Genomic DNA, 27,121 nt, shown 5'->3' with positions numbered 1-27,121 from the left:
CTCAGTCTGCAGTCACCAGCTAGAATGGCCTTGGGGACGTCAGTATGGACCAGCCATCATCTCGCCCTTCTCTGTCGAGACTGACGAGCGCAGCGTATCCCCTCCGTCCCTGGGTGTGCCTATTAGCGTACTTGGCGTAAAATAAGGTTTTTGAGCCGCATTTGATCGCCATAGCTTTCCGCAGCTGGTTTTTAAAATGAATTTTCAACCACCTCCAATGCTACGACCACGTCGAGATACACAAATTCCACTGAGATACAGAGATAACTCACCTCCGCAATTACTACAAAACAACAACCAGCGAAAAAGATGCAGAATTGACCCAAAAAAAGTTGATCGAAATAATGTCGATCAAGCCTTGGCAGTGATAGCATCTACGCCAGAATGCGCAAATGAATCACCAATACTTATTTCAACAGAACTCCCTCATTTTGAGGCCAATTATGTTCAAAATCGAACTAGAGCTTCTTAATATATATGTTTATCGGAATTGGGCTTTTTTAAGCTCTTTTTTAGTGATTTCGTGGTAGAAATCCTCTCTAAAGAGACTAATTTATACGCTAAATCTCAACTTCAGGATCCTTTATATCCTCCTCTTTCTCTCCTGTCTAAATGTTACTAGGTACCTACTACACCAGCAGAAATACATGTATTTCTAGGCATAAATCTCTATTTTGGCTTGTACCTATTAATAATATAAATAGACTATTAGAAAATTCATAATCTTAGTCAATTTATAAGTCAAGATCAATTCGAACTTATTCATCATTATTTTAGTATAAATAGTGCTCCTCCTGCTCTAAACACACTCTGATTTTATCGAATTCAACATATAGCTGACCTTATTCGAATTGCTTATTAAGATGCCTATTATCTCTCCTCTTATATCATTATTAACGAAGCATGGTCGCCTTTACAGGCTATTTAAGAGATATAATTAAGCTAAAGAACAAGCCTATTAATACTGGCTACAAACTATAATATATTAGCAATTATAGCTATATTTAAAGCTGGCTATTTTATTCTCAAATAGAAGGCGTTAAAACGCTTAAAAAGGGTAGAAAAATAAACTAGTCACGCCTACACTCTGCAGGCAAAACGTATATAAAGGATTTAGCACTTATATTTGCGCTTGTTTTATGTCTTATAGAATAGCTTTTAAAACAGCTCAAATTCTGTATCTATTTAGATAATCTGTTTCTAAATCTGCCTATTACATAGTGCCTTTTAGCTCTAAAGATCTATTATATAAGTATAATACGCAAAAAGACTAATAGATTTCCTTTATATTTTTAGAGCTATTTTAAGAAAAATAAGCTATTATAAGACTCTACTATAGCAGAGGTTATTAATAATAATACTCTGTTACGAATCCTCCCGCGACCTACGCCAAGGACCATATTCCCTGTGGCACTGACCATGGCTCACAGAGCTCATCTCGGACCCAGCTCCCCGCCGCTATTCTAGCCATCACTGACGACAGGTACCCACAGTTGTCTGTACCTGGCCTCAGCGAGATAAGGGGCACGGACATGTATATAGAGCGTTGTGTTCCCACTTTCGTTTCCTTTTCTTCACGCTTCGTCTTGTATATTAGGCCCAACCATAGCTCTCCTGACATTACGAAGCGTCTCACTTATTTTTATCTTCTGGTCCTTAGGTCCGCCTTAACCTATTTTCCCTTTGTCATTGTTCCTTGTTGCTCAGTCTGGGCAGTGGAAGAACCACTGCCTCTCCTTCTTTCATCCTGTTCCACGTCCCTTCCTCCTCGGAAGAGTCCGAGATCTCCCTTAAGTCCTTTTTATCTGCGGAAGCTATGGCTAACGCCCGGATACGTCTTGACAACGACATAGTCGACCTACAAGAACCCTCTCGTATACCTATCCCTACGCATAGTCCGGCTCCGATTTACACTCCCCAGCCCTCTGAGCACCCAGCCCAAGATCCGACTCAAGGCTTAATAGCTTAGACCTTGTTAGCGATAACTACAGTCCTACAACAGAATTAACAATTCCAGCATGCATCTGCAAAGTCAGAAAAGACTACAGACGTTCCTATATTTAGTAGCCTAAAGCCTAATACCCATGAAGACCTAGAGAGGTTCAGGGTAGGCCTCACTTCAAAATTCAGAGTCAATGCTGACAGATACCCCACGCCTATATCACGTGTCCACTACGCATTCTCTTAACTTACAGATCATGCCTTAGACGTCGCTCTAGATAACATCAACGAAGGGATCTATCCGGATTAGGTAGATCTAATCGAAGAACTAAAGCTTAACTTCGGTGATGCTGACCCGGAGTACTCTGCCATCTGCCGTCTTGTAAAGACGAGGCAAACGCACCGACCCTTCTCCGAATTCTATCCGGAATTCAAGCAGACCGCTAGAAGAACGCCATTTCGGGACCATGGTCTTAAAGGACTGCTCCGACTTGCACTATCTAAGGAACTCACAGAGAAGCTGGCCATGGTTGACGTTAGAGACATGTCATATGAAGCCTTCGTCTAAGAGTGCACTCGGCAGGATAACCTACTACGCGCCACGCTGTCACGACAGGCAACCAAGTCATGGAAGCCGCCCATGAGTCCAACTGTCTCAGTTCCGGCCCCCGCCCGTCCCGTCGCGCCTGCCCCTGTTTCCTATGACCCTATGGATATAGATCACTCGGTCCGCAGAGCCTCCAACGAACGCGAAGCCGAACGAGAACGTCAACGCAATCTAAGCCTTTGTTACTACTGCGCGGGCCCGGACCACAGAGCTAATGCATGCCCAGAAAAGCCAAAGCCACAGAACAACCTTTATACCGTCTCTTCTACGCCTACTATAGCGTCCTTGACTCCGGTGTTCACCTTAGTAACCTCGCGAGCAACTACACCTATTGCCTCAGCCTTCCTCGCCCCTCTTCCTCTGTCCGGCAGTTATATTAATATAAAGTCGTTAAACAAAGTAACCCTGAACTAAGTCGCGTTTAGGGGACTAAGAAGAGGTTAGCTGCTACTAATATAGTAGATAGCTCAGCAATATGATTAGGTTCTATTTCTCTATATTTAGCAGACCTTCCTCTTGACTCCAAGTGCTTCTTAATTAAGTATAGTATTAGATAATTTAAATGTCAAGCCCTAATTGACTCTAGCTGTTCTGCAGTAGCATATATTAGCGAAGCTTTTGCGTAACTCTTCCCTTATAAAAAATTAGAAAGTCAAAGAACTATAGTAGGCTTTAATAATTAGACCTTTATAATAACCCATATTGCTAAAGTTCCCTTGTCCTTTGCACCTTCTAATATCTATTAAGAAGTCCTGTTAATATTCGTTGTCTCTAAACTAAAATATAATATTATTCTTAGAATGCCCTGGCTTAAATAACATAATCCGATAATAGATTAAGTACTAGAGACCATTATATATAATACAGAACACTGCCATAATTATTACCTTCAGAAGAATAAAGAATACCCTATTACTTTTGAAGCTATATAAAGAGCATAGAATAACAAACCCTGAGTCTAAAGACAAATAAAAGCCATAGATACAACTGTAATGCTAATTATAATAAGAGTAATAGCCTTTAATTACTTAAGCAAGCAAAGAGACTATAAAGTCTTTACAGTATTATTAAGAGACATTAAGAAAGCCTTGAAACCTAAAGAAACTATAGATCCCTAGACCAGACTTCCTAAGCAATACTATAAGTTCCTATCCTTATTTGATAAAGCTGCTGCTGACAAGCTTTCACTATACCGCCCTAAAGTAAATCACAAAATTAAGTTATTACTAAATACTAAACCACTATTTAGAGCCCTATATAACATGTCTAGAAATGAATTAGAGGTCCTAGACAAAACACTAAAGGATTACTTATTAAAGAACTTTATTTATATATCCAAGTCCTTTGCTGCTGCTCTAGTCCTATTTATTAAGAAACCTAGAGGAGGTCTATAGTTTTATATAGATTACTAGGGCTTAAACGCTATTATAGTTAAGAACAGATACTTGATTCCCCTGATTTAAGAGACCCTAGACAAGCTCTGCAAAGCTATATAGTATACCAAGTTAGACATTATTACTACCTTTCACAGAATCAGAATGGCCTACAGAGACGAATAGAAAACAGCCTTCCGCACACATATAGGCTTATATAAATAGAACATGGTCCCCTTTAGCCTTTGTAACGCTCTAGCCTCCTTCTAGAACTATGTCAATAATGCCTTAAGAAAGGATATCCTAGATTGATTTGTCTTAGCATATCTTGATAACATCCTAATCTTTAGTAATTCGCTAAAAGAGTACTACTAACACGTGAAGACAGTACTAGGCAGATTAGCTGTCACTAGACTACAACTCAGACTACAACTCGACATAGGAAAATATGAATTCGAAGTTCACAAGACGAAATACTTAGGAATAATCATCCAAAGCTATTCAGAAGATGGCAAACCCGGACAAATACGCATAGACCTAGAGAAGATAGCTATGATTCGAGATTAAGAAAAGCCTAATAATGCGAAAGATATACAAAGTTTCATAGGATTTGCGAATTTCTATCATTAATTTATTAAAGGATTCTCAAAGATGGCCTTACCCCTGACCAAGCTTACCCGAAAAGACGTCCCTTTCAACTAGGGAGAGGAAGCCAAAAAAGCGTTTCAGACGCTAAAAGACATGTTTACAAGCTCCCTAGTCCTACAGCACTTCAACCCCGACTTACCTTGCACTATAGAGACCGACGCCTCAGACAACGTATGCAGAGGAGTCCTGTTTTAACCTAATAATAAGGGGATCCTGCAACCTGTAGCCTACTTCTCGAAGCAACATGCCCTAGCCGAGAGCAACTACAAGATTTATAACAACGAAGTAATGACTATAGTCTTTAAAGAATAGCGCCCGGAGCTAAAAGGGTCCTAAGAACTCGTACAAGTTGTAATAGACCACAGGAACCTTGAATACTTTATATCGTCTAAACAACTATCCTGCTGACAAGCCTGTTAGAGCGAGTTCCTCTCTCGTTTTAACTTTATGATCAAGTACCGCCCTAAGTCACAGTGCTGCGCGAATAAATTATCCTGTAGACCACAAAACAAAGCCACTAACGCTAATAATAATATAGAAAGAAGTTCCTTAAGCAAATAGTCCTGAAACTGAAGAATCTAGACCCCCAGATATCAGAACCTATTCCTGTCTATCTAATTAGACCTACAAGAATCCTATGCCGCCACAAGAGATTACCTGAGTTAGGAGAAGGCCCTGACGCAATCACAGATAACACTATAGCCTTGCGTATAACAAACCCACAGCCCCGAACCATCCTAGAAGAAGATATCACTGCCGCATACCAGAATCTTGCCCGAGAAGATCCTTGTCGAGTAACTCGCCAACAAGTCCTGTCCGGGGTCAGAAGGTCTCTTATAGTCACGTTAGCTGACTGTTCAGTAGAGAATAACAAACTATACTACCAACAACGCCTATAAATTCCTGAAAACGAAGAATTAAGACTCTGCTGCATTAATGAATGCCACAAACAGCCAATGACTAGTCACTTAGGCCCCGCAAAGACCTACGAGATCCTGTAACGACAATTCTATTAGCCAAAGATGATAGACTCAGCAAAGCCACGGAGCACTTCGTACCGTCTCTTCTACGCCTACCAGAGCCGCCCAAGAAACGGTGGCAACACCTGACTATAGATTTTGTCACAGACCTCCCTAAATTCAACAGCATTTTCCCTAGCGCCACAAGCATTTGGGTCTTGACGAACTAATTAATTAAGGAGAGACATCTAGCGCCCTGCCACAGCATGAAAATAGAACATCTAGTCAGGATGTTTATTTACTTTGTTATTCGTAGCTATAGCCTCTCTAAGTCAATAATATCTAATAAAGGTCTATAGTTTGTTAGTGAATTCTAGAATAGCCTATATAAAAGGCTAGGTATTAAAGCAAAACTATTTACTACGCATTACTTAAAAATAGACAGATAGTTAGAACAAGTTAATTAAGCAATAAAGACTTACCTACAAAGCTATATTAACTATATACAGGATGACTAGGCTAAATAGATTATATTAGCCAAATTTATTATAAATAATTATAAGTCAGAATCTATAAGCATGTCTCTGTTCTTTGCTAACAAAGGCTTTAATTTCAGGATAAGCTTTAATTAAGCTAAGACCTTTCTTAACCTTTATACAGAAGATATCTTAATATTTATAAAAGAACTCTTAGACTATTGTTACGCAGAACTAGTTTAGAGCTAAGCAAAAACCACAGATACAGCAAACAGAAATTAGAGATAACACCCTGCCCTAGTATACTATAAAGGAGATAAAGTATGGCTGAACGCCAGAAACATCCGTACACAACGACCATGCAAGAAACTCGATGACAAATGGATTAGCCCATTTAAGATTAAACGAACCATAGGATCCACAGCCTGTAAATTAGCCCTGCCCTCGTCCCTAAGAATATTCCCCATTTTCCACGTTGCCCTGTTAAGACCATGCTATACAGACGTTCCCCTGAGACCCATAGTGGGTAATGACATATCCGATAAAACAGAATGGGAAGTCGAAACCATTCTAGATTAGGCCCAACCATAGCTCTCCTGACAATAAGGTTTAATATATATAAAGATACCTAAAAATAACGTCTAAAAATTAACGAATTCTATTACTTATTTTTAATAATTAACTATTCAAAAAGCTCTTTATTTTAACAGCTATTAATAACTATAATTATTATATAAAGGGCATAGATTAAGCTAATTAATTATATATAAGCTTTATATGTTATAGAAAACAGAACTATTAAATATAATAGCTCTTGTTTTTCTTCTTTATTAATATTGCTTATATTAATGCTTATTTATTATAGAAATAAAGTAATAATATGCAGAATTATAATAGTTATAAGATCTTTATAAGTGCCTTATATAATTAATTATTATATTTAAATAATCTGAAAAAGAAGAAGCAAAAAGAGAAGAAGAAAGAATAATTTTATTCTTAACTTATAATAGTATTTAGTGCCACTATAAATCTATATAACTTAAATAGCGTGGCTAGTACAAATAGAGAAAGCATTATTCATCAGGCTGTTTGTGTAAACAGTCAAATAAACGCAAATTTGGAACCGACATTACAGAATTAACTACTAATGGCGCCAACAAGGGTATTTTAAGAGGCTCCTTCACTCATCAAAGATGCAGTAAATGCCAGATTTGGCTCTGTATCAAAGGAGACTGCTGGCAACAGTATCACAGCTCAATTGAGGCCAATAGCTAGATAGAACAGTCTCAATTCGCCGAAAATAGACGTTTGTTGACGTTTTTGGACCCCTCATAATGATCGACAGCGCTAATAGGCACAAACTACACCCCTGTTCAGGGACGGAGGGGATACATTAAACATTGCACATTCATACTGTCCGGTGACCGCAGCGGCCAAGGTGCGCAAAATATCACCCCCGGGCCATCTACTGGCAGGGGCACTTTAGTGGTGAACTACGGAGTACTGGTGCTAAAATCCGCTAAGACCCAGCGCGCCAAGAATGACATCGTCCTTCAATTGTAGTGTCCTCCCAAGCATTCTACTAAGGCAAGAGATGTCACTAATATGTCCTAAGCAACCACTATCCTACTACTTACCAGGAGAAGGGGTAGCTAAAGATTTGCGCTAAGTGCCATTAGTAGAAATGACAGTCATTCCGTCAAATGACCATAATACTAATATGATAAAAGAAGCATATTTTAATCATACTATAACCATATTTTTAGTAAAATATTTTAAATAGTAAGATTTTATTAGATTATGAACGACTAAGCTGCATATCTTTCTATTCTCTAAGTAATATCACAGTTAGGCTTAATCTAAGCGTACTTTGATGGCGCTCTTAGCATTTTTTTAAGGGTGTCTCTTCCTGCTAAGTATGTAGAGCACGGCTTCGAAATCACCGGGGCGCCAAGGGTCATCCAATGCCCCACTGCAGTGCTTCAGTAGAGGTGAAGTCAAATGACATGATAAAGTAGTTAAAAGTGCACATCTTGGCAGGCGGTCTCTTACTTGTGGATTTTAAATGCTAGCTATTTTAGGACAGATAGACTCTCTTCACAAGTTCCGGTCTCACGTGAGATGGAACAGAAGTTTGAATACAAAGTTGTGCAGTAACCTCTACTATACATAAAACTGCTCGCTTTACAGCAACTTCCTAGATCGAAAGTCCCTGGGGCTTGTGTCAGACATAAGCTATTTCATTCGTCCTCCGAAGGCCGCGGTCATTGTCCAGCATCATTGAAATCCACCATCGCTAACAGTAGCGTACAGCTCTCTAATAACTTCACTGTTGTCTGGCATCAAGATTAAGTGAATTATATTGAAGACCTGTGAAGATCTGGGCATCAAGAACATTAATAACATCTATACGATGAGGCTGTCGAGATCAGTACACTGTAGAGAGTCCATATCCAGGGTTGGTGCGGGAGTCTGGATTACAGTACTGTCCAGAAATACCCAGAAGATGGTGCGTGTGTAGCTCAGAAATTATGCATCCATGAGATGCAAGATGTACTTAGTACTCCGTACATGAAGGAGACTTTTAATCGAGATGTTTTATGCACTAGCATGCTGCTGTATTACGTAGTACACATAACTAACTAATTAAGTGTAGATCAAACAAGCCACGGCAGCTGACCCCGCCATGGTAGCAAACCATCCCAATGCAACGATACGATTGGAAGACTACTGGTGTATCATTGAAACATCAGAAATGTCCCTGCGCTATTGTTCCAGGGAAGCTGCACTCTGCTCCTTGGTTGGCTCCCGCAAGACTGGCAAAGCCGTCATACGATGAGCACCATTCGCAGGAAGACAAATACCTTGGAGTCATATGCAGGATACTACCACCATGACTACTACTGATTTCCTGCTCCATAGTCTTCCGTGCGTATGTGGATCTCTGGAAATGCAGTATCGGGGAATTATCTTTCAAGGGTCGGGAAAGGGAATGCAGGATTGTAGAATGAGGGATTAATCAGCGATTGTACGATTAGCTTGTCATGAGCTCAAGGCTTTTCTGTTCGGACTATTTAACATACCCAACTGTCATATGCACTACCACCCCATATGCACGACTTGAAGGGCCGATATCTCCTTTCATACCAAATTTTTCAAGCCACTGATTTCTATTACGGCGGACTGCTAAGGGCTCAAGGCCAATTCAAATGTTTGAAAACCAAAAAAGCTTTTGAATTCCCTACAGTCTTTGCTGATCATTTTATCCCAGCTTTATATTATATTGCATACAATCGCTTATGAAGACTTGATTGGTTGATTTTAGTGATCGCAATCTAAAAGAAGAGGAGGATATTTCTAAAAAGTAGGATGTCCTTTAAAAAGAGGGTGCCCCTAAAGAGGAAAATGTTCTGAGAGGGGAGGGAGGGTTCCTCTAGAGAAGAGGGTGTCTCTAAGGAGAAGGATGCTCTAAAAGAGAAGGAGGGATGTCCCTAAAAAGGAGGGTGTTTCTAAAGAAGAAGGTGTAGTGCATATGACAGTTTGGGACGTTAGTCCTGGTGATTCAGAAATGTGCTCGCCACCCGTAGTGCCTCGGGAGCCCATAGAACTATCACTTTGGGTCCGGTCGTCAGGGCCGTGGAGCTCAAGCATCGTCAGTGACAGCGAGAACGAGTTGGCGGGTCAGTATTCTGCCCGGCTTAAAGGCTTTACTTTCCATGGGGCTTTCTTTTTTCTTCTTCTTGAAAGCTCAAGGCATTTTGTTTGCGAGAGCTTTTTTCTCAGTCTTCTCCCTGGCCTGTTGCGCACGACATCGTCCCGACCTCATCTGTTATCCAGAGTATGGTAGCTAAGGCTCACGAAGCTTCCAGCCTGGCTGTTTCCTTCTGGAATACCTCATTAGATCAACAGTTGCTGCCTCTTCACGATGCCATTTCAAAGACTTATGAAGCATTACCCCCTGTGCATTCTCCTGACTGGGACAGGATCCTATCTACTGTGGTGAGACTGTGGGACTTATACGCTCCCAAAGTCTTCAAAGTCTTACAAGTCCTCGTCGGTGTAATTCCGCCGTTGTTCATCTCTGTTCCATTGTTGCTTCTGTCAGCGCCGGTAAGATGCAGCCCAGAAGAATGTTTCGATAACCTGCCAGAGCGTTGAGGAAAGCTGACTATGGCAGATCATTGCATATGTCATTTATCAACTCTACTTTCACTCTCTTGCCAAATACCCCGGCCCATTATAGGCCAAACTTTCAGGATCTCGGGCAGCGTACCATGTATGGCGCGGAAACTTACATTACGATATATGGGAGTGTCACCAGAAATATGGTTTGCATTGCTCCTGGATCCCTGCCGAGCCCGCACAAGCCTGACAATGTTGGTATATGCCCGTATGTTCAGTATCAACCCAACTATTTGCTATTCGATACAATACAAGCTTGCAAAGGTTGGCATCATGTCTGACGCTCCTTCAACAATTTCGACTAACAATTCCCTTAGAGATATATGGCCATAACAAAAACATGCAGAAAAGCGTTCCGTATCTTGCGATAGTACACAACACTCCGAGCACCTTTACTCTGCGTAGCAAGAAAGAACACGCCTGGAAAAAGCGCATTCTGAGCCAGAAGTTCTCGAAATCAGCCATTCGTTTATATGAACCAGAGGTTATAAAGCTCGTTGATCGATTCTGCGACGCTTTGTGTCCTAAGTCCAGCGAGAAAAGTGCGATTAATCAATTCAGCTGCAGCGCTCTGTGTCCTAAGCCTTCCGAGAAGAGTGAGTCAACGACGCCGGAAACCCAATTTCCCTGTTCGGAACCGTTCGACATGTCTACATGGTGTTAGTCGTGATTCAAGTCCTTGCCTTCCTTTTCACACGATGAGCTTACCTGAATCTAGGCGATAATTTGTTCTTCGACCTCATGACAACTACCGTCTTCAGCGAAAGTTTCGACCTACTTCGCAGTCAGTGGTACCGTCATATCCCGGAAGCCCTCTCTAGGTCGAACAAGCGCATCAGTGTAATAGTGCAGTGGCCAATCATTGTATGGCGCCGTCTTGACAAGATCCTATTCAAAGACTCGGTGCATGGGAGAAAGGAGTTTTTGCGATTTGTGCACAACTTGGTGACGGATCGAATGACTCGTTGGCCCAGGAAAGATGTCTTCTCCGGCTTGCTGGATGCCTCAGACCCTACCACAGGCAACAAATTAAGTCGAGACGAAATCGTAGCTGAAAGCATCCTGATGATTATTGCTGGTATTCCATTTTACACTCTAGCATACCTCTCTTCTAAGCTGATAGATGCGTAGGCTCTGATACCTCCTCGACTCTTCTAGCGTCCATGTTCTTCTATATGGCAAGACACCCAGAAAAGAAAGCCAGACTGGTAGAAGAAGTCCGCACGCGCTTCGCAACACGAGAAGAAGTTCGGCTCGGGGCGAATTGAATTCATGCCGCTACCTACCAGCCTGCATATCCGAATGTTTGCGCATGGCTCCACCAGTCGCCTCTGCACCGTTTCGGGAAATCTCAGCAGGCGGCGCTATTGTGTATGGCCATTACATTCCCGAAGGCAACAATATCGGAACCGGGATCTACAGCATCCAGCACAATGAACGGTATTTCCCTCATCCGTTCGAATTCCTCCCTGCATGATGGCTAGAAGATGAGAATCCATATGGGGTCAACGTGAACGATGCGCTCGTGCCGTTCTCCATTGGCCCAAGCGCATGCCTAGGGAAGGCTCTGGCACTGGTTGAAGGTACCTTAGCGACGGCGTACGTTTGCTGGATGCTGGATTTCGACGTTGTTGAAAGCATGAAAGACATCGGTGGCGGCAGTAGGAATGGCAGACACGGAAAAAATCGGCCAGATGAGTACCAATTATACGACCATATCACCAGTGCGCGCAATGGGCCTTGGATCAAATTCAGGAGGAGGACTCTTGAATTCTAAAAGCGGCATCGGACCAGGGGCGTATGTCACCCATGTCACGACTCAGAAGGGGGGATCAACCTGGAGCTCGCCTCGAGATGGATTGTTGAGGAGTCCAAAAACAACTCCATGTACCCCTATACATTGAATAGTCTCCATGCAATGGAGCTGTTGTTCGTTCTTCCGGTTATGCTGAGCTAAGACGAGGTCTTCCATGTCAGCCATGGTCCTGCAGTGCAACCTACGATCCTACATCCTAGGATCTAGATTGCATACTGGAGAACCGAGAACGAGGGTGCTATAAGACTGCCTGTAACTTTTGGTGAATAAAAGGTGATGAGTGTATGGCTGCAATGTTGACAGATCCCGACAGATACTTTCACTTCATTGAACGGGAAGATTGCGTACACCTCGTGCATCCTCAGTGACGGCAATTATTACCATTCCTAGATGTTCGCACGCCCGCGTTGCGACATTCTGACTGGACTGATTCGACTGAGCAAGAACACTGAACAACATCCGCTGGACGATCATCTTTTGCCGAGTGACGAGGACGGAATTCTCGGCCAAGACGCAGAGCTAGAATCAAGTGCCTACAAGGGGCTATGGATGACGCCAAGAAACTCAAAGAAGAGATACGAGCTAGAAAACCGAACACAACCACCGACACGAATCAAAACTCCCGGGAAACAAAGTCAACAAGCTTGCCGAGGAGGTCCAGCTACAGAGACCTCGATTCATATGTTGAAATTACCGGCATACAAGAGACGCGGGAAGTTATTCAACCTCGCAATCGCAACTTGGAGATATTAGTGTTAAATTAAGTATGGAGAGCTGGTATTGTTCGAACAATAGAAACCGTCAGCGAGCTTTGTACGGCGATGACCCCTACCAACTGCTCTTTTTTCAAAGTACAATCGATATCTTACTTCGTATCTTCTCCACAATCTCAACCTGCTCATCAGAGTTGGATGCTTCCACTCTTCTTCTCGTTCGGCCAAGCCCGAAGAGTGTCTCCCATACTCGGTTGGGAGACACTTCACTGTTCGTAATCTAGCAGTTTCAACGGCCAGGGGGCTGAGCAAGGACGTGCTGATTGCAAGTTCGTATTTATCGGAAGTACGTAATGATGACGACGATTGATACATTCGTCATGTATACTACTGCTACCGCTGGCGTAATCTGAGCCTGCTGTTGCTGTGGAGCTGCAACTTCTGGAACACAGTAAGACACCTCAAATGCATCGGTTGACCTTGGTCTCCCCTATCTCAGTTATTGCCTTTCCACGCCAGGGAGGGTGTCTTCGCTGGAGCGAACACGCTCGGTCCAGCCGTGGATGCCTTCCGCAACGCCTCGTTGAATGTTGGGTGACATGCCGTTCAGAATCTGGCGGCCCGAGTCCAGGGCTGCCAGCCCATCGCCATTGACGTTGCCTTTGACCTGCGTACTCTCACCAACTTCGGATCCAAAGATCTCTGGCGTCAATATCCTCACCTTGTTACTAGATAGCAAACATTCGAACCATCTAGCATGCGAATATCACTGATCCCATCTGTGAGCGACAGGCCGCTAGACGTCAGCCTACATTGCTACCTGATCATACCAGACTTTGAGAATCATCACACGCCCACCAGCACATAGAATTGTGTACCATGATGGCATGATTCCGAAGTCTGATGTGCATCCCTAGACTCAACCAATATGTACAACCACGATCACCATCAGTAGCGAATTGAACAACTTCCACCACCTATGAAGCCACCTTTCAACCAACCTTGGCAACAACGTCAAACGAGCCCGTCCCAATCGATCCTCGCTTCCCCACCACGATCTTCGCGCTGGGTCCCGTCAGTGCATCCGCGTCACCATCCAACACTGCCTCTTTCAGGAACCCAAAAACAGTCTCAAAGCTCATTTTCGCGAGCACACTGCCACTATTTTTGACTAGACCGTGCCTTGAAAACGCCTGATAGTCACCACCATGCGTCATGGCATCTGCGATTAGATTTAGATGGCGATTGTCTACCGTGATTGTGTGACCCTTGAACACGCCGTCAATCTCGCGAATGATGGTATTGCGAGCAGCTTCTACACCGTAGAATTTCAACATGTGATGGATACTGTTGGTGTAGACACTGTGAGGATGAATGATGTCTTGGAAATCACCTGCAGCGATCAGATTGACTCCCTCGGCAATAACGTACTTTTCTTCTACCATTTCCTTGGTCCTAGGATCCTTGACCTTTTCTTCTGCAAAGGTACATGAACCCAGGCCGGGAATGTGCTGGATGACGGCGGCACGAAGGCACTTTTCGACAATGGGTAGGAGGAGAAGTTTCGGAGTGGAGACGTCGTATGCGAGCGTGAAACGACAGCGTTCGCCTTTCCCTCTTGAGAACTTGTACTTGACCAGATGTGAGTTCTGTTCCAAGACTATTTCAGCATGAGTCCCGTCGTCTTCATTGTCCGAGTCGGTCGTATCAGATGCATGAACATCACCGTCAGTCCTCTGCGGGACTTTTGAGCGCTGTCTTTCCGGAAGTTTTCCAGCATCGTCATCACTGCTTACCTCAGCATCGCTTTCGGCAATGGCTTTCTCATCGTCATCCGGATCGTCGTACTCTTCATTCTGACGGCCACGGGATTGCTTCGCGTCATCAGGGTCGATGTCATCATCCAGAGCTTCGCCATCTCCACCCCCTTCATTTTCCACGTCTGTTGGTGCAGAATGAGCCTCTTCTATCCGGCCAACGCTCTGGCCTATGGATGGAACTGCAGCAGTGCTTTCTGCATGAGAAGCTTCTCTGGTCTTCTTCCTGAATTCGTCTTTGATCGTTTTGCTCAATCGTGGGAAAAATTTGTCTTTCAAGCAATTGGAGACATCCTCTACCTTGATATTGTATTCTTCAGTGTACTCTTTGGCAGAGAAGAACTCAACCTCAATGTCATACATTTTTGCTTTGGCATGATCGGAAGTGGACCCGGAATATTCTTTAACCGATACTTCATTGACGAGCTCTGCTAGCGAAAGCTTGCTAATTCCTTTAGCAAAGCGCAGACCTTCTTCATTCGTGATTTCGGGAATAAGTTTCAGAGTCATCACAGGCGTGGAGACATCGGAGCTTGCTGTCATTACGATTTCTCGAAGCCGTGGTATTCCAAGAGTAACGTTCTTCGTCGAGTGACCCGCTAAATGGAAAGTGTTCAATGTCATTTGGGTCGATGGTTCTCCAACTGATTGGGCGGCAATGACTCCAACAGTCTCTCCAGGATCAACAAGCGATTTCATGTACTTCACGTCCATGATGCCCTGAAAGGTCTTTTTGCTAATGACATCATCTCCGTCTATGCCTTTTTTCGTTTTTCTGATAAGCTTATCAGGATTTTCTGCGACATAATTGTCGAGTGCGAGCTGAAAAGACTCGGAGGTACTTCCGAGCTTGCTTCCTGGTGCAAATACCGCCGTCACTGGATCCATGGCGTCCACTCGGCCCGACTTCCTGACAACCTTCATCGCCATTTTGCGATGTCGAGCAGCTTCATCGTCTTCCGGTGTTGGAAGAAGCTTGCTCATGACACCAACAACGTTCGTGCTAGCCATCACGGAAAGGCGGTTTCGAGCAAGGAAGCTGAACGCAGTAAGATGCTTTTGTTTAGTGATGTCAAGTCCATCTTCGCCATAGAGAAACTGTATGATCGCTCCATTTGACGTCTCACGCACAGAAGTATCATATTCGGTCCGTAGTCCTTCAAGACCTTTCACAATACAGCGTTGAAGGTAGCCCGATTTCGATGTCTTGACGGCCGTGTCAATCAGACCTTCACGACCAGCCATGGCATGGAAATAATATTCCTGAGGCTTGATACCAGTCAGAAACCGGCCTGCTACATAGCCTCCCGCGCGTGGGTCTGTGTCGAACGCCTTAAAGGAAGGAAGGGTCTTCCCACTAACCATTACCGGGACACGTCGGCCTTCGAGGACTTGCTGGCCAAGGTTACAGGAGATTAAGTTTGCATTGACATACGAGCCTTTTGCTCCAGAGATTGTCATTGCTTGCATCTGATTGAACGGGAAGGGCTTGGACAAACCAGATGGCAGGCAGGCTTTTGTGATTTCGGATGAAAGCGTTGCAGTATTGGCATTGTAAACTTTATCAAGATTCGCCTGCTCCTCGTCGTTGCGAATGACTTCTTCCAGCCTCTGGAGCAGCTCGGGTTCTGGACTGTCGTCTTCTAATGTAATATACTTCAGGGCTGTCTCCCGACCGATCCGTGCAATTCGAGTTAGCTCCCGCTTTCGCATATTATCTCCTTCTGTTGTAAGATAGAGATCGTCCATACCGCATGACCAGGCGCGCATGTTCAGAAAACGTGTCAGCAATCGGCCGAGGACGCTCAGAAGCTTGCCAGCAGTAATATGACCGTAAAGTTCATGTATCGAATGTATTAGACCATTGGCGGTTGGGCCAAGTTGCTTTTTGTCCAGAATACCACGAAGATGCTCCCCGTCTTTGAAAAGCACTTTGGCCTCTTCTGGATTATCCCCCCACCTATTACCGGGCGTAGACGATTCCCCCTTGAGATTTAGGCCATTGCGATTTTCGGGTGTAATGTTCTTCAAAACCGTCGAGATTACTTGTTTTCCTGTCCAGAGTAGTTTAGGCTTCAGAATAGCTGGTGGTAGCATCTGGATCTTCTCATACACGGTGTGATAATTTTCGGGGCGTAAGCAGCTGTACAGCAGTTGCTGATAATCGTCCTTGTCAAAGAATGTATCACGACTTGTAAATTGGACACCCATGGAGATGTGATCTTGAATCAAACCTCGGAGCGGCTGTCCAGCCGTAGCAGAAAGATACTGGTGGTCCGTGTCTGCAATCTGCAGAGCTTCTGTACGCGCAAGCTCACTCTGTGGAAAATGCATGTTCATTTCGTCTCCATCAAAGTCTGCATTATAGGTATTGCAATTCGCGTAATGCATACGAATGGTCTTTTCATTGCTTAACACCCTGGCTCGATGGCCCATCATAGAGGGTTTGTGAAGAGTGGGTTGCCGGTTCATGACCACCACATCACCAGTCTGTAGATGACGATAGACTTTCTTGTTCCTATCACCCTTCAACCCAGGCACAGTAGGTGACAGCAGCTGGTTTGCAAGAGCTATCCTCTCTTCCAAGTTTTTAAACCTCAAGTTCAGGACTTGTCCGTTCTCGCTCTCGATGGCAGCAGCTCCTGGATACTTGTCCATACCATTAATTACTGCTTGCTTCATTTCGAAAAAGTTATGCGTGGTGACTGGTTGTGGGTATGTGAGCTTCCGGGCGAAGACCAGCGGCACTCCGATCTCATTCGTCTCAATATTGGGATCGGGCGAGATGACGCTGCGGGCAGCAAAATTGACCCTTTTACCCATCATGTTCATACGAAAAAGTCCTTCTTTCTTCTCAAGGGTTTGCTTTATCCCTTGCTCATTCTCTCGTCTGGCGGGACGAGGAGCTTGATCAATCAGGCCATTGACAGCCCTTTGCAGATTGACCATGGCCCTGATGAGCTCACCATGCCCTCTCCTCCTTGCGCTGACGTTCTCTTCTGGGTTTTGCATCTCCCGCTGTATCTGTCTGACAATGTCGTTTGCTTGGAGTATCTTAACTAGTGAAGTATTCTGCTGTGCTTGGTTTATTGCATCGCCCTGGAGTGTTGCTGGACGATACCGGTTTGGTGGTACCAAGATATGAGTTATGAAGAACATATCTGCACTGACAACGGTGGCTTCTGGTCCAGGGCGATTGTTGTATATGAGGTTGAAAACCTTTTGCTCCCTCTTAATCAGCAGGTCTAAAGCAGCATGAACTTCATTTCCCGTCAGGAAGCGTTGTCTGTCATCATCATCTCCATCTTCCTCGTCGTCTTCCATAGCAGCAGTTTTGGCAATTTCCTCCTCGGCACCATGCAAGTCATCAATTTCGCTTTCTGTGCCATCCCGCATGTCGACGTCCTCATGGTGATATCCGTTTGCAAGAGGTCTCTCGTCTTTCTTCGAGGATCGTTCCAGCTGATGCTTATAAATTAGAGGATTTGTCAATTTCAGCCCATTCTGCGCATTTTGGTTCTTCTGCTTAGGCGAAAGGGCCTTTCGGAATATGTTGAGGTTTTGGTCCTTCTTGAAACCAGGAGAGATACCTTTGCAGAAATGACATTGTTTCACCCGCGCTATGGCTAGTAAGAAGTTTTTGATGACCACCTTCCTCTCCGCAACGGCAACTGGATTTCGGAGAAGAGCATATCTCCCCTCTCGATCGCCCTTTCGTGCTTTTGTGATTCGCCTTCGTACAAACTCCTCTCTTCTCTGCAAGAAATCCTCTTCCTCTTCATCTTCATCACTGCCAGCCTCCTGGATTCCATCTCCGGCTTGGCCGACATTGCCATTGACCATCCGACCAGCACTTGCGACTTTCACGGTGTGCATGTCTTCTAGCTCAGTAAGCTCTTCCACCAGGCCATATTGTAAAAGCCGAAGCTTGCAGGTGAAAAGGTTGATCTGCCCGTGGGGCATGCGCAGTCGGTGACAAAAGACGCACTTTGCGCGAAGTAGACGAAGAGTTTGATCAATGAAGGATATGTGGTAGCAAGGCACCGGTAGCTCTATGTGCCCTGGATGGCCTGTGCAGTGGATAGAGCTCACATGACAGGTTGTGCAGCTGCATGTATCAGTGACAGAAGCATCTTTTGAGACATCACACACCTCTTGTCAAGGACTGGTCCCAAGGCTGGATCATGGAGACCACCAGATGTGGGCTGTTGAAATCGGTCGAACGTGGAAGCAACATGGATCCTCTTAACGGATATCTTCTTGATCTCTTCGGCAGAGAGGCGTGAAAACTCGACGTCTCCAATGAAGGAGGCTGTAGGATGTTTGAAAATTGCCATTTGTCATTTTCGGAGTCGTACACGGGTAACGCTCTGGGATACAGTAAAATGCTCTGTAGATATATCTATGGTGCAGGCATACATTTATTTGTGGTTCTCAAGGCCACTTTCCCAAACATTTTTTTCATTTTTTCATTTTTTCCTTTGATGAAAAACGGTGCCAAGAGTTTCTCCGCGCTGGGTCAGCCTCCGAGTCGTTCAAGAGACAGCCACTGCTACTCCATTCCTCATCATCTTCATCATTCTCATCACAACAGTTACATTAGTTGGGTTTGGAAGAGTGTAGCACTGGTGAGTGTTTTGTCTCACTCTCGCTATCATGGCAGACACTACGAACAGCTTGCTAAAAAGACCCCATCCCGAAGACGGAGACCTCAACTCCCAAAAGAAATTGCGCTCCAACGATGGCTCACCGCACCCAGTCACCAATGGCGCTTCAGCCTCATCACGACCAGATGTCAGCAGGATCCTCGCCGAAGCAAGGGCAAAGGCAGAGGCTGCAAAAGCCAGACTTCAGGGGGCAAGAGGTGGGGCATCTGCCTCAGTGGCCCCCGGGACAAGTGCTACGACTCCAGCCGCTGGGAGTGCACAAGATAGACTGGCTCAGATGAGGGCCAGGGTCGCGGCCGCAACGGGTAGAGCAAGCGCCATGGCACAGCAAAACCCTGGCACCGCAACGCAAAGTTACACTCCAACAGCCTTTGATGATGGAATGGTGCGAGCTCGAGGTGGTTTAGACGTTGGTCTACATCCAGCATTAATGGGAGAGTCTTCGTCGCAAGGCCCGAGATCAGGCAAAGGACAAAGTCTTCCACAGAAGCTTGCTACCACAGTCGGCAGTCAACGGACGGGATCGCCAGCACCAGCGGCCAAGAAAGCCCGACTTGACCTTTCGGCTCCTTCTCTAGAGGAGATCAAATCCAACCCCTACTATGACGCCAGCCTAAGTTCCAAAAATGCCATTCCAAAAGGGCGACATTCACGACAGTTGGTCTTCAATCAAAAGGGGAAATACATCCAACAAGCTCTAGCACTTAAGCGACAAGCCCAGCTTGAGGCAATGAAGAAAGGGATAGCGGAGCGAGCCCGCAAAGCTGGTATCGAAGAAGAGCTTGATGCGGAAAAAGCATTTATAGTTTCGGCACCGCCTGCTTTGGAGTGGTGGGACGAGGGGCTTGTGAGTGGCGACTCTTACGATGCCATGGCAGATCCAGCAAACATCAAGATTGATACAGACGATTCTATCATTACCATCTATATCCAGCATCCTGTACTGCTCGAGCCACCACAAGAGAAGATCGTGCCTGCTCCAAAACCCATGTTCCTCACTTCGAAAGAGCAGGCGAAGCTTCGGCGCCAGCGGCGTATGGCCGATCTGAAAGAGCAGCAGGCCAAGATTCGGCTTGGTTTGGAGCCCGCTCCTCCGCCAAAAGTCAAAAGGAGCAATATGATGCTGGTCTTGGGTGAAGAAGCTGTAAAGGATCCAACAGCTGTGGAAGCTCGTGTCAATCGCGAGATTGCAGAAAGAAAGGCCAAGCATGACATGACTAATGAAGAACGCAAACTGACTGACGAGCAACGGCACGAGAAGCTAGCTACCAAGCAGCAGGAGGATGCGGCTAAGGGGATCTTCACCAACGTCTATCGGATTGACAGTCTCGCAAATGGTCGCCATCGCTACAAGATTGCGGTCAACGCCGAGCAAAATGCTTTGACTGGCGTATGCATCATGCATCCGAAGATGAATTTGGTTGTTGTAGAAGGAGGGGCACATTCTATCAGATCCTACAAGAAGCTAATGATGCACCGGATTGATTGGACTGAAAATGCCGGCCCCAGCAGTGTACGAGAGGGCAACAAAGAGGCGCTCGCGAAATGGCTAGAGGCGGAGGACGAGAAAGGTGAATTAAAAGACCTGAGCTTGAATTCGTGTCAATTGGTCTTCGAGGGAGAAGAGAAGCAACAAGGTTTCCGAAAGTGGCTCGGGGCTAGGGTATGCGAATCAGATGCACAAGCCAAGGACATTCTGGGCAGGGCAAAGATGGAAAGCTTCTGGAATTTGGCCAAGAGCATGAAGAAGGCTGATTGAGTGACGAAGCCAAGTAGAGATGCCAGGGATGGGTATCAACACTGTCGGCACCATATAGGTAGCCTTCAACAAGTTGACGGGCTGGGTATTCGACACCCAAAGGGTTCATCATGAGAAAGCTTCTCGACCTCTGTTGAGACTTGTTGAAGCGACTGCATGCAAGCAATTTGGTAATAGAGCCATATCAGTACGGACTAGGTACGGACTAGGTAGTGCGTAGTAAGTTCTGGAAGTACTACGTACTACGTAAGGTCTTCCTGCAAGCTGTGATAAATATAACTGCTCCTCCATATTCCACGGCAGCTAAATAACAGGTAACCATGTCCTAGCCGCACAGTAGCCTCTAAACAATTGATGTATTCTCCTTGGGGTAGGATGGCTTACCACGTGGCCTGTGCTTCCCCTGAAACCTCAACTCCAAGTGGGAGGCTGAGTCAACTGCCCGAACCCATTGCAGTTCCAACTCAGTCTCATGACGATCCTGTGCTTCAAGTTGTACAGATACTCGCTGGCTTAATCTTGGCACAACCATGGCTGGTAACTCCCTTACAGTACTATCTCAGTCCTCGAAGATACCTATTGCATGATACCAAAAGAATGATGGACAAGTCCGTCCGTGTGTGGACGGATCACATCCCCCGCCCCCAAGGCTCAGCATTGGGGGCAGCTGCAGCAGCTCGAAACCAACGAGCTCCGCCTTCCTTGCCTGCATGCGGCCACTCAGAAGCACTCCACGTTTCTGAAGGCGCTTTTGATACTTCGATATATTCCTCCTACCACGCCCTATCTAAGGCATCCCAAACACCTACCAGTAGTTCAGTTATTTCTATACTTTCACCTACCTGCCATTGTTGCTGTCGCTTTCCCCCCCGAAAACACTGTTTATTGTGATTCTTACTCCAAAATTGACTTTAGAGAACGACTCGGAGCTTACAACGGATTGCACAATGGCCCACACGGCCACCTCGGCCCCCGCCACAATGCGCGGCTCAGCACAGTCTCTGGTGTACCGGGACGAGCCAGACTGCTCTCCACCGCCTTATCCATATAGTGATCGGCAATTACCACCTTGTTTCCTCTATCATGTCGATCAGCCAGCAGATGACCCACCAGAGTATAACTTCTACGATGTGGAACGGGGATCTCTAATCGACAGAGCACTTGCCCAATATGCTCAATCGATCAGCCCAAGTCTTGCAAGTGCCAGATACTCGATTCTCGAGCAGGACGAAGATGCGCCAGTACCGTCCCAGAGTCACTCCGATCGTTTTCGCAGCTTTCTTTTTTATTGCGTGGCTATGCTCTGTGGTATTGTTTTCGCAGCATTCTGGATTTGCGCTATCGGATATGCGATCGTGGTCTCGTTCGAAAGGGTCGCGCAAGGCCTGGTTTGATTATCTTCAGTTCAATGCCCAGAGTGTTACTCAGCAGAAAGTCGAACCTTGCATTACAGACGATGAGGTCAGCCGCTCTTCCAACAAATTGTCTGAGTCAGACAGTGGGACACAAGAACGTTTCATGCAAGGTCTGCCGGTGCTTTGTTTTTGCATAATCGAAGGCGCCATGGGACGGGTTCTGACTGGTTGAACATAAAGGCCATAGCCGGGTCTAACCCTTTGCCTTCTTTGTGCACTGCCACTCTATACCCAGGCCCTGTCGCCGTGTGTCCCAGCAGCAAACACAAACTCAGGCACCAATCTCATAAGATTATATTACAGCCTCGCCCGGTCCAGATACAAGAACATCTCCATACCTTGCAAGCTCCCTTGATCTGTGAGTTGAGACGATAGCTGCCATGCATTTCTGCGACCACTGATCAATCTTTCCACACACGACCACGAGGCCCTCATGGTATCTAATAATCTGGCGCACAGCGCACATGACTCGCAACCGCAGACCCCGCCGCAAAAGAAGAACATACGGTCTGGATCCATACTTTGGCTTCGCAAGAGACTTGATGAGGATGAAATGATTCTCCTGGAAGCCGCAGGACTAGAAAGACAAGCTTTGAATCACCCGGTCGTTGTCGTAGATCTTTTGAAGAAAGATCCTGAAGTTGTCAAAATATGCACAGTACGAAGCTTCAAATTGCCCGGTGCTAAGACTTACTCCTTTGACAGATGACCTCATGTGGCGATAGGAACATCACAATGTCGAGGATCGATCGAAAATACTGGCATTTTTACCTACCCGTTCAACCAACTCCGAGCCATCCATCTTATACCACTGAGCCGCTCTCCTTGGAGAACAACAAACAGCTGAGAAAACTTTCGTACATCAATACGCGGCGCACTTACCGAATTTCGTTAGCCCTGCTAAAGAGGTACGACGATCTAGAGGAGGGAATATCCAGTCACCATTTGACACCGGAGTCGTTGGAGACAGTGAAAACAGCTTGTGGCCTCGCTCCTTCACCCAGAACAGAATCACGCGACCCTGTGATATACGCAACGCCTAAAACCCCTCCAACCACCCCTTGGCCATCTTCAAAGCAGCATACTCACAACCTTTTATATGCAGCTGCCACTGAATACAATGTTGAAGATAACACTGGGCGGTACAGAGTGCCTGCCGACGAGCACGAACCGCTGCTACCAGTTCCGGTTACAAACACATTGCAGAATTCCCAAGCTCAGTTCCCTCCAGCATGGCCAGGTCAACATCAGACGCACCAGGGTCGCGTAGCAAACGACTACTACTATGTTCATCGAAGACCTAAGAAGACACATTACGAGCCGATCCTTAGCGCTCTACTGACACTTCTTTGCATCTGCGCATGTGTCGTCCTCCTGGCCACCCTTGGCTACAGCCTTTTCCTTGGCATTATGTGGGTCTTCCGCGTCTTCACGTCTCTCGTAACAACCACAGAAGCCGAGCTCGTTAGGCTTGGACACTACATCGCGCACGTCGGCGGGTACATTGTAAGTCCATTCATCACTGTTGGGAAAGCTGTATCTGCAGGATGGAAAAGCCTGGTTCATGTACTCAAAGAGATTGTACGGTGGTTTGACAACAGGAAGACCATGTCTAGTTAGTGAGTTTGGTTGAAATGGTCACAGATATCGTGTACTGCATCGAGAGGAATATATTACCCCCATAGTCGGCCATAAGATTCCTCCCCCCAATTCCAGTTACGGCCACGGTTGTGAGCGGGTGTTGCTTTAACCTGAGCCGTTACTCAGCCGAGACCGAGTGCGTCTAAGCAGTGCTGAACAGAGACTGAGCAAGTGACTCGGAGTTGATAGCAACCTAATTTCGGTCATTATACGCTTGATCTACTGCATTTGATTGGTCAGTACGGACGCGTGATTCCACAGTCATTTTGAGCGGGTTGTACGTAATTTCACTCCTTTCCTCTACCCAATTAAGCAACAACGGTGTCGATTCAATAGCAGCCAGTTGTGGCCGCGCTCCTCTGGGTTCATGAGCTATGAGCTGTTGGTTCCACACGTGATGATCAGAAATGACCTTGCGCTGGTTAACTATTTTTCACCCAAACACAGTCGGGGAGCCCCATCATCACCCAGTTCGAACCACAAGTTGGTAAGCATCTAAGACCTTCTACATCTGATCTTGACCGAAGAGACGACTACCGGATCCAACAACCATCGAGGATGAGGCTGCAGCTTGGTTGCGACACCGGCCGAGTCGAGCTAAGTACCAAAGGCAGTCAACCCGGACGGGACAGGTTGGTTTTAAAAGAATTGCGTAGAGAGCCCGACTCAAACACTCGCCCGGTTGATCCAAGCATACGTCTATTTTCCCAAATGTGTCATGATAAGTATAATTTAGTCAAAAACCTAAACAGACCCTGATCATGAATGAAAAAGATACTACTTCCCACATACTTCTGTTCAAATATCACCGCCTTAAACTCACACATACATTCATCAAAGTGACGAGCAATCATGTCCACACCTCTAAACGAGTATAGCCTAAATGAATGGCCAGTCAAGCGCAAATTCGAAGAAGATCAGGCGCGGAAAGAAAAGTTCGAAAAAAAGAGACGAGGCGCTGAAAAGACGAGAAACCCACACACCTCGGGTCTAGCGAGGCATGGCAGCGAGCGGCCGCGAGGGATAGGGTAGGAGCAGTTCAGGTCAGAGCCGCGGTTTTCCTGTTTATCATAACCGCTTCGACGGGTCCCCGTTCACGACGCCAATGAAACGACAGGAAGTCGTCGGTCTCTCATCGCTTCGGGATGTGCAAATGGACGACGACCAGGACGTCAGTATTTTGACTCCGAGTGGGAGGAGGGGAGCAGAGGCTCCGATGGTGGACAGCCAGAAAAGATACAATACTGCGATGTTAATTGGGAACAGCTGGTTCGGGTTAAGGAATGTTCTGACGGAGACGATGTGCTCGTCTGGTGTCAGGGTAGGAAAATGCTTGCGTGGCTGGCGCTTTCGGTGAAGCAGAGGAGTGGAAGAATAGACTGGAGACAGAAAGCCTTGACTGGCTCAGTGATCTATTTGCCGTATTTTGAAGCCTGAGTTACTGTGATGGGTTGGGGAGCGGTGCATCTGGCTATTAGGACTTGGTAGGTTTCTGGCAGCACAAATTTCGTACTATTAAATTTACCTATCAGATTCCATCAACGAAAATCATCTACTAGAACCTCATTATCGCCTCGCAAATGGGAAATGAATACAGAGATCTTGTGCCATTGCTCCTCTGCCTCTGGCCCTGCCAGCGCCTCCGCCCGCTTTGACACCAATTGGGCCTCTAATTCTTCATTGTACACGCTCTCTTACAGCCAGCTCTTGACGGTTATAGTATTACTGGCGTCGTCGATAGAGGGGCCATGAAGGTGTCATTCAACCGCTTGTACCTGCTCCTTCGCCATCTTCTCCTCCTATTTCTTCCCCAGTTCCTTTGCCACCTTCTCTTCCTGCTCCAAGTGAGCTACCCCATTCGCCATTTGCTCCCTTATGTTCGCATCCTTTTTCTGCAGCCCCTGCCCCTCTCAACAGAAAAGTTCCCTCGGACTGCTTAGCTTTTAGCCGATCTGTACGCCGCTCCCACTCCGCGCCGCGCCGCTGCGAACTTGAGACATTTGGCAGTAGGGGAAGCGATGACGTGAGGCCGGTGGATGTCGGAACTGTGAAGACAAGCTTGATGAGGACAATTTCCGGAGCAAGATGAGAAAGGCTTATGAAGAAAGTAGTTAGTTAGCATCTGGATTCTAAGTTAGGTTGCAGGTCTAGCAGTGGGGGGCTCGAAAGTTCGGTGCTAGTGTAGCGTCTACGGACAGCTCGTTATCCCAAGCCAGCCGCCGGATAGCTAATTTCAGAAGCGTTGGGGCTAACACGGCTGACTGGCTTCAAGTTGTGCAACACACCCCCCTTTGCAACATGAATGCTTGGCGTTTGAGGTCTCAGTCAGAGCATGCTTGAATGTTGCTGGCACTGTTGGGAGATAGAATTGAGTAGAATAGCTCAAACAAACATGATGTAAACACATATTGCTTGATTCTGGTCATCCGACCCATCTCTATGATAGTTTCGATAGATATTTGTAGAATGACGACCAGCTGAAACTGGTGGCTTGGAAATTTTGGTGGACATGAAGACATCGGCCTTACTCTGTAAAACTGTTGACGAAGGGGGTGTGTTGCACAATTCAGTTAGTCATGTTATATGTGCGCCATTGCTAGTGTGGTCGATGTTGATGTATGACGTTGGTTGGTCTCCACCGTGTGACGGCTTGAGAAGGATGAACACGTTTATCATTGGCCGTAGCTAAACAGGGTGGAGTGTACGGAGTAGTCTTTCGAGGTAGAAGGCAAAATGTACTTCTTCGACGAGGCGGCTACAGCTACTCAATTTGAACGCTGCCATAATGGAACAACCACGAATCTGTGGAGATTGCCAAGTTACTTGACCTTGTGGTGAGAAAATCGAAAGTATTTCAAGTAAAGTGGTTCCTCCTCTAGCTTTAGGCTGAAGGTTTCTCTTCTTTTAGCTCTGAGCCCACATGTCCCGGTGGAAGCAGCCGTCGCGCAACAAAATGGGGGTGTTTATGGCCATCGTTTCAGCTTAAACATGTCTTGTGGCTGTCAAACAGAAGCTTCCTTTACGGTTTGTGAAGCATCTGTGCCAATGATAGCCCGAAGTTCGCCACTGCAACTGATTGAGGGAGCTTCAGCCCATGCATGTCACAT

The 27,121-nt window shown here is 45.9% G+C and overlaps 5 protein-coding genes across 5 annotated transcripts; 4 read left to right on the top strand and 1 right to left on the bottom strand.

Moving 5' to 3' along the window:
- Positions 1-10,278: 10,278 nt before the first annotated feature.
- EPUS_06954 (uncharacterized protein) lies at positions 10,279-11,317 on the top strand (the record flags this gene model as incomplete). Its single annotated transcript, XM_007788066.1, has 3 exons — positions 10,279-10,384; positions 10,504-10,845; positions 10,905-11,317. The coding sequence occupies 3 exons, from the start codon at positions 10,279-10,281 to the stop codon at positions 11,315-11,317; spliced, it is 861 nt and encodes a 286-aa protein (XP_007786256.1).
- A 1,897-nt stretch (positions 11,318-13,214) lies between these two features.
- EPUS_06953 (uncharacterized protein) lies at positions 13,215-18,869 on the bottom strand (the record flags this gene model as incomplete). The annotated part of the gene is made up of 4 exons (XM_007788065.1): positions 13,215-13,467; positions 13,528-13,628; positions 13,717-18,640; positions 18,685-18,869. 4 exons carry the CDS (start codon positions 18,867-18,869, stop codon positions 13,215-13,217), a joined length of 5,463 nt encoding a protein of 1,820 aa, XP_007786255.1.
- A 319-nt stretch (positions 18,870-19,188) lies between these two features.
- Positions 19,189-20,958, top strand: EPUS_06952 (uncharacterized protein; the record flags this gene model as incomplete). The annotated part of the gene is made up of 1 exon (XM_007788064.1): positions 19,189-20,958. The coding sequence occupies one exon, from the start codon at positions 19,189-19,191 to the stop codon at positions 20,956-20,958; it is 1,770 nt and encodes a 589-aa protein (XP_007786254.1).
- A 947-nt stretch (positions 20,959-21,905) lies between these two features.
- EPUS_06951 (uncharacterized protein) lies at positions 21,906-22,352 on the top strand (the record flags this gene model as incomplete). The annotated part of the gene is made up of 1 exon (XM_007788063.1): positions 21,906-22,352. One exon carries the CDS (start codon positions 21,906-21,908, stop codon positions 22,350-22,352), a length of 447 nt encoding a protein of 148 aa, XP_007786253.1.
- Positions 22,353-22,806: 454 nt separating this feature from the next.
- Positions 22,807-23,993, top strand: EPUS_06950 (uncharacterized protein; the record flags this gene model as incomplete). The annotated part of the gene is made up of 2 exons (XM_007788062.1): positions 22,807-23,031; positions 23,079-23,993. 2 exons carry the CDS (start codon positions 22,807-22,809, stop codon positions 23,991-23,993), a joined length of 1,140 nt encoding a protein of 379 aa, XP_007786252.1.
- Between the last annotated feature and the right edge of the window lie 3,128 nt (positions 23,994-27,121).

The sequence above is a fragment of the Endocarpon pusillum genome, assembly GCF_000464535.1.
Source record: "Endocarpon pusillum Z07020 unplaced genomic scaffold C711795, whole genome shotgun sequence".
NCBI lineage: Eukaryota > Fungi > Ascomycota > Eurotiomycetes > Verrucariales > Verrucariaceae > Endocarpon > Endocarpon pusillum.
The sequence above is the reverse complement of the archived record's forward strand: the minus strand, read 5'-3'. Positions and strand labels throughout refer to the sequence as shown.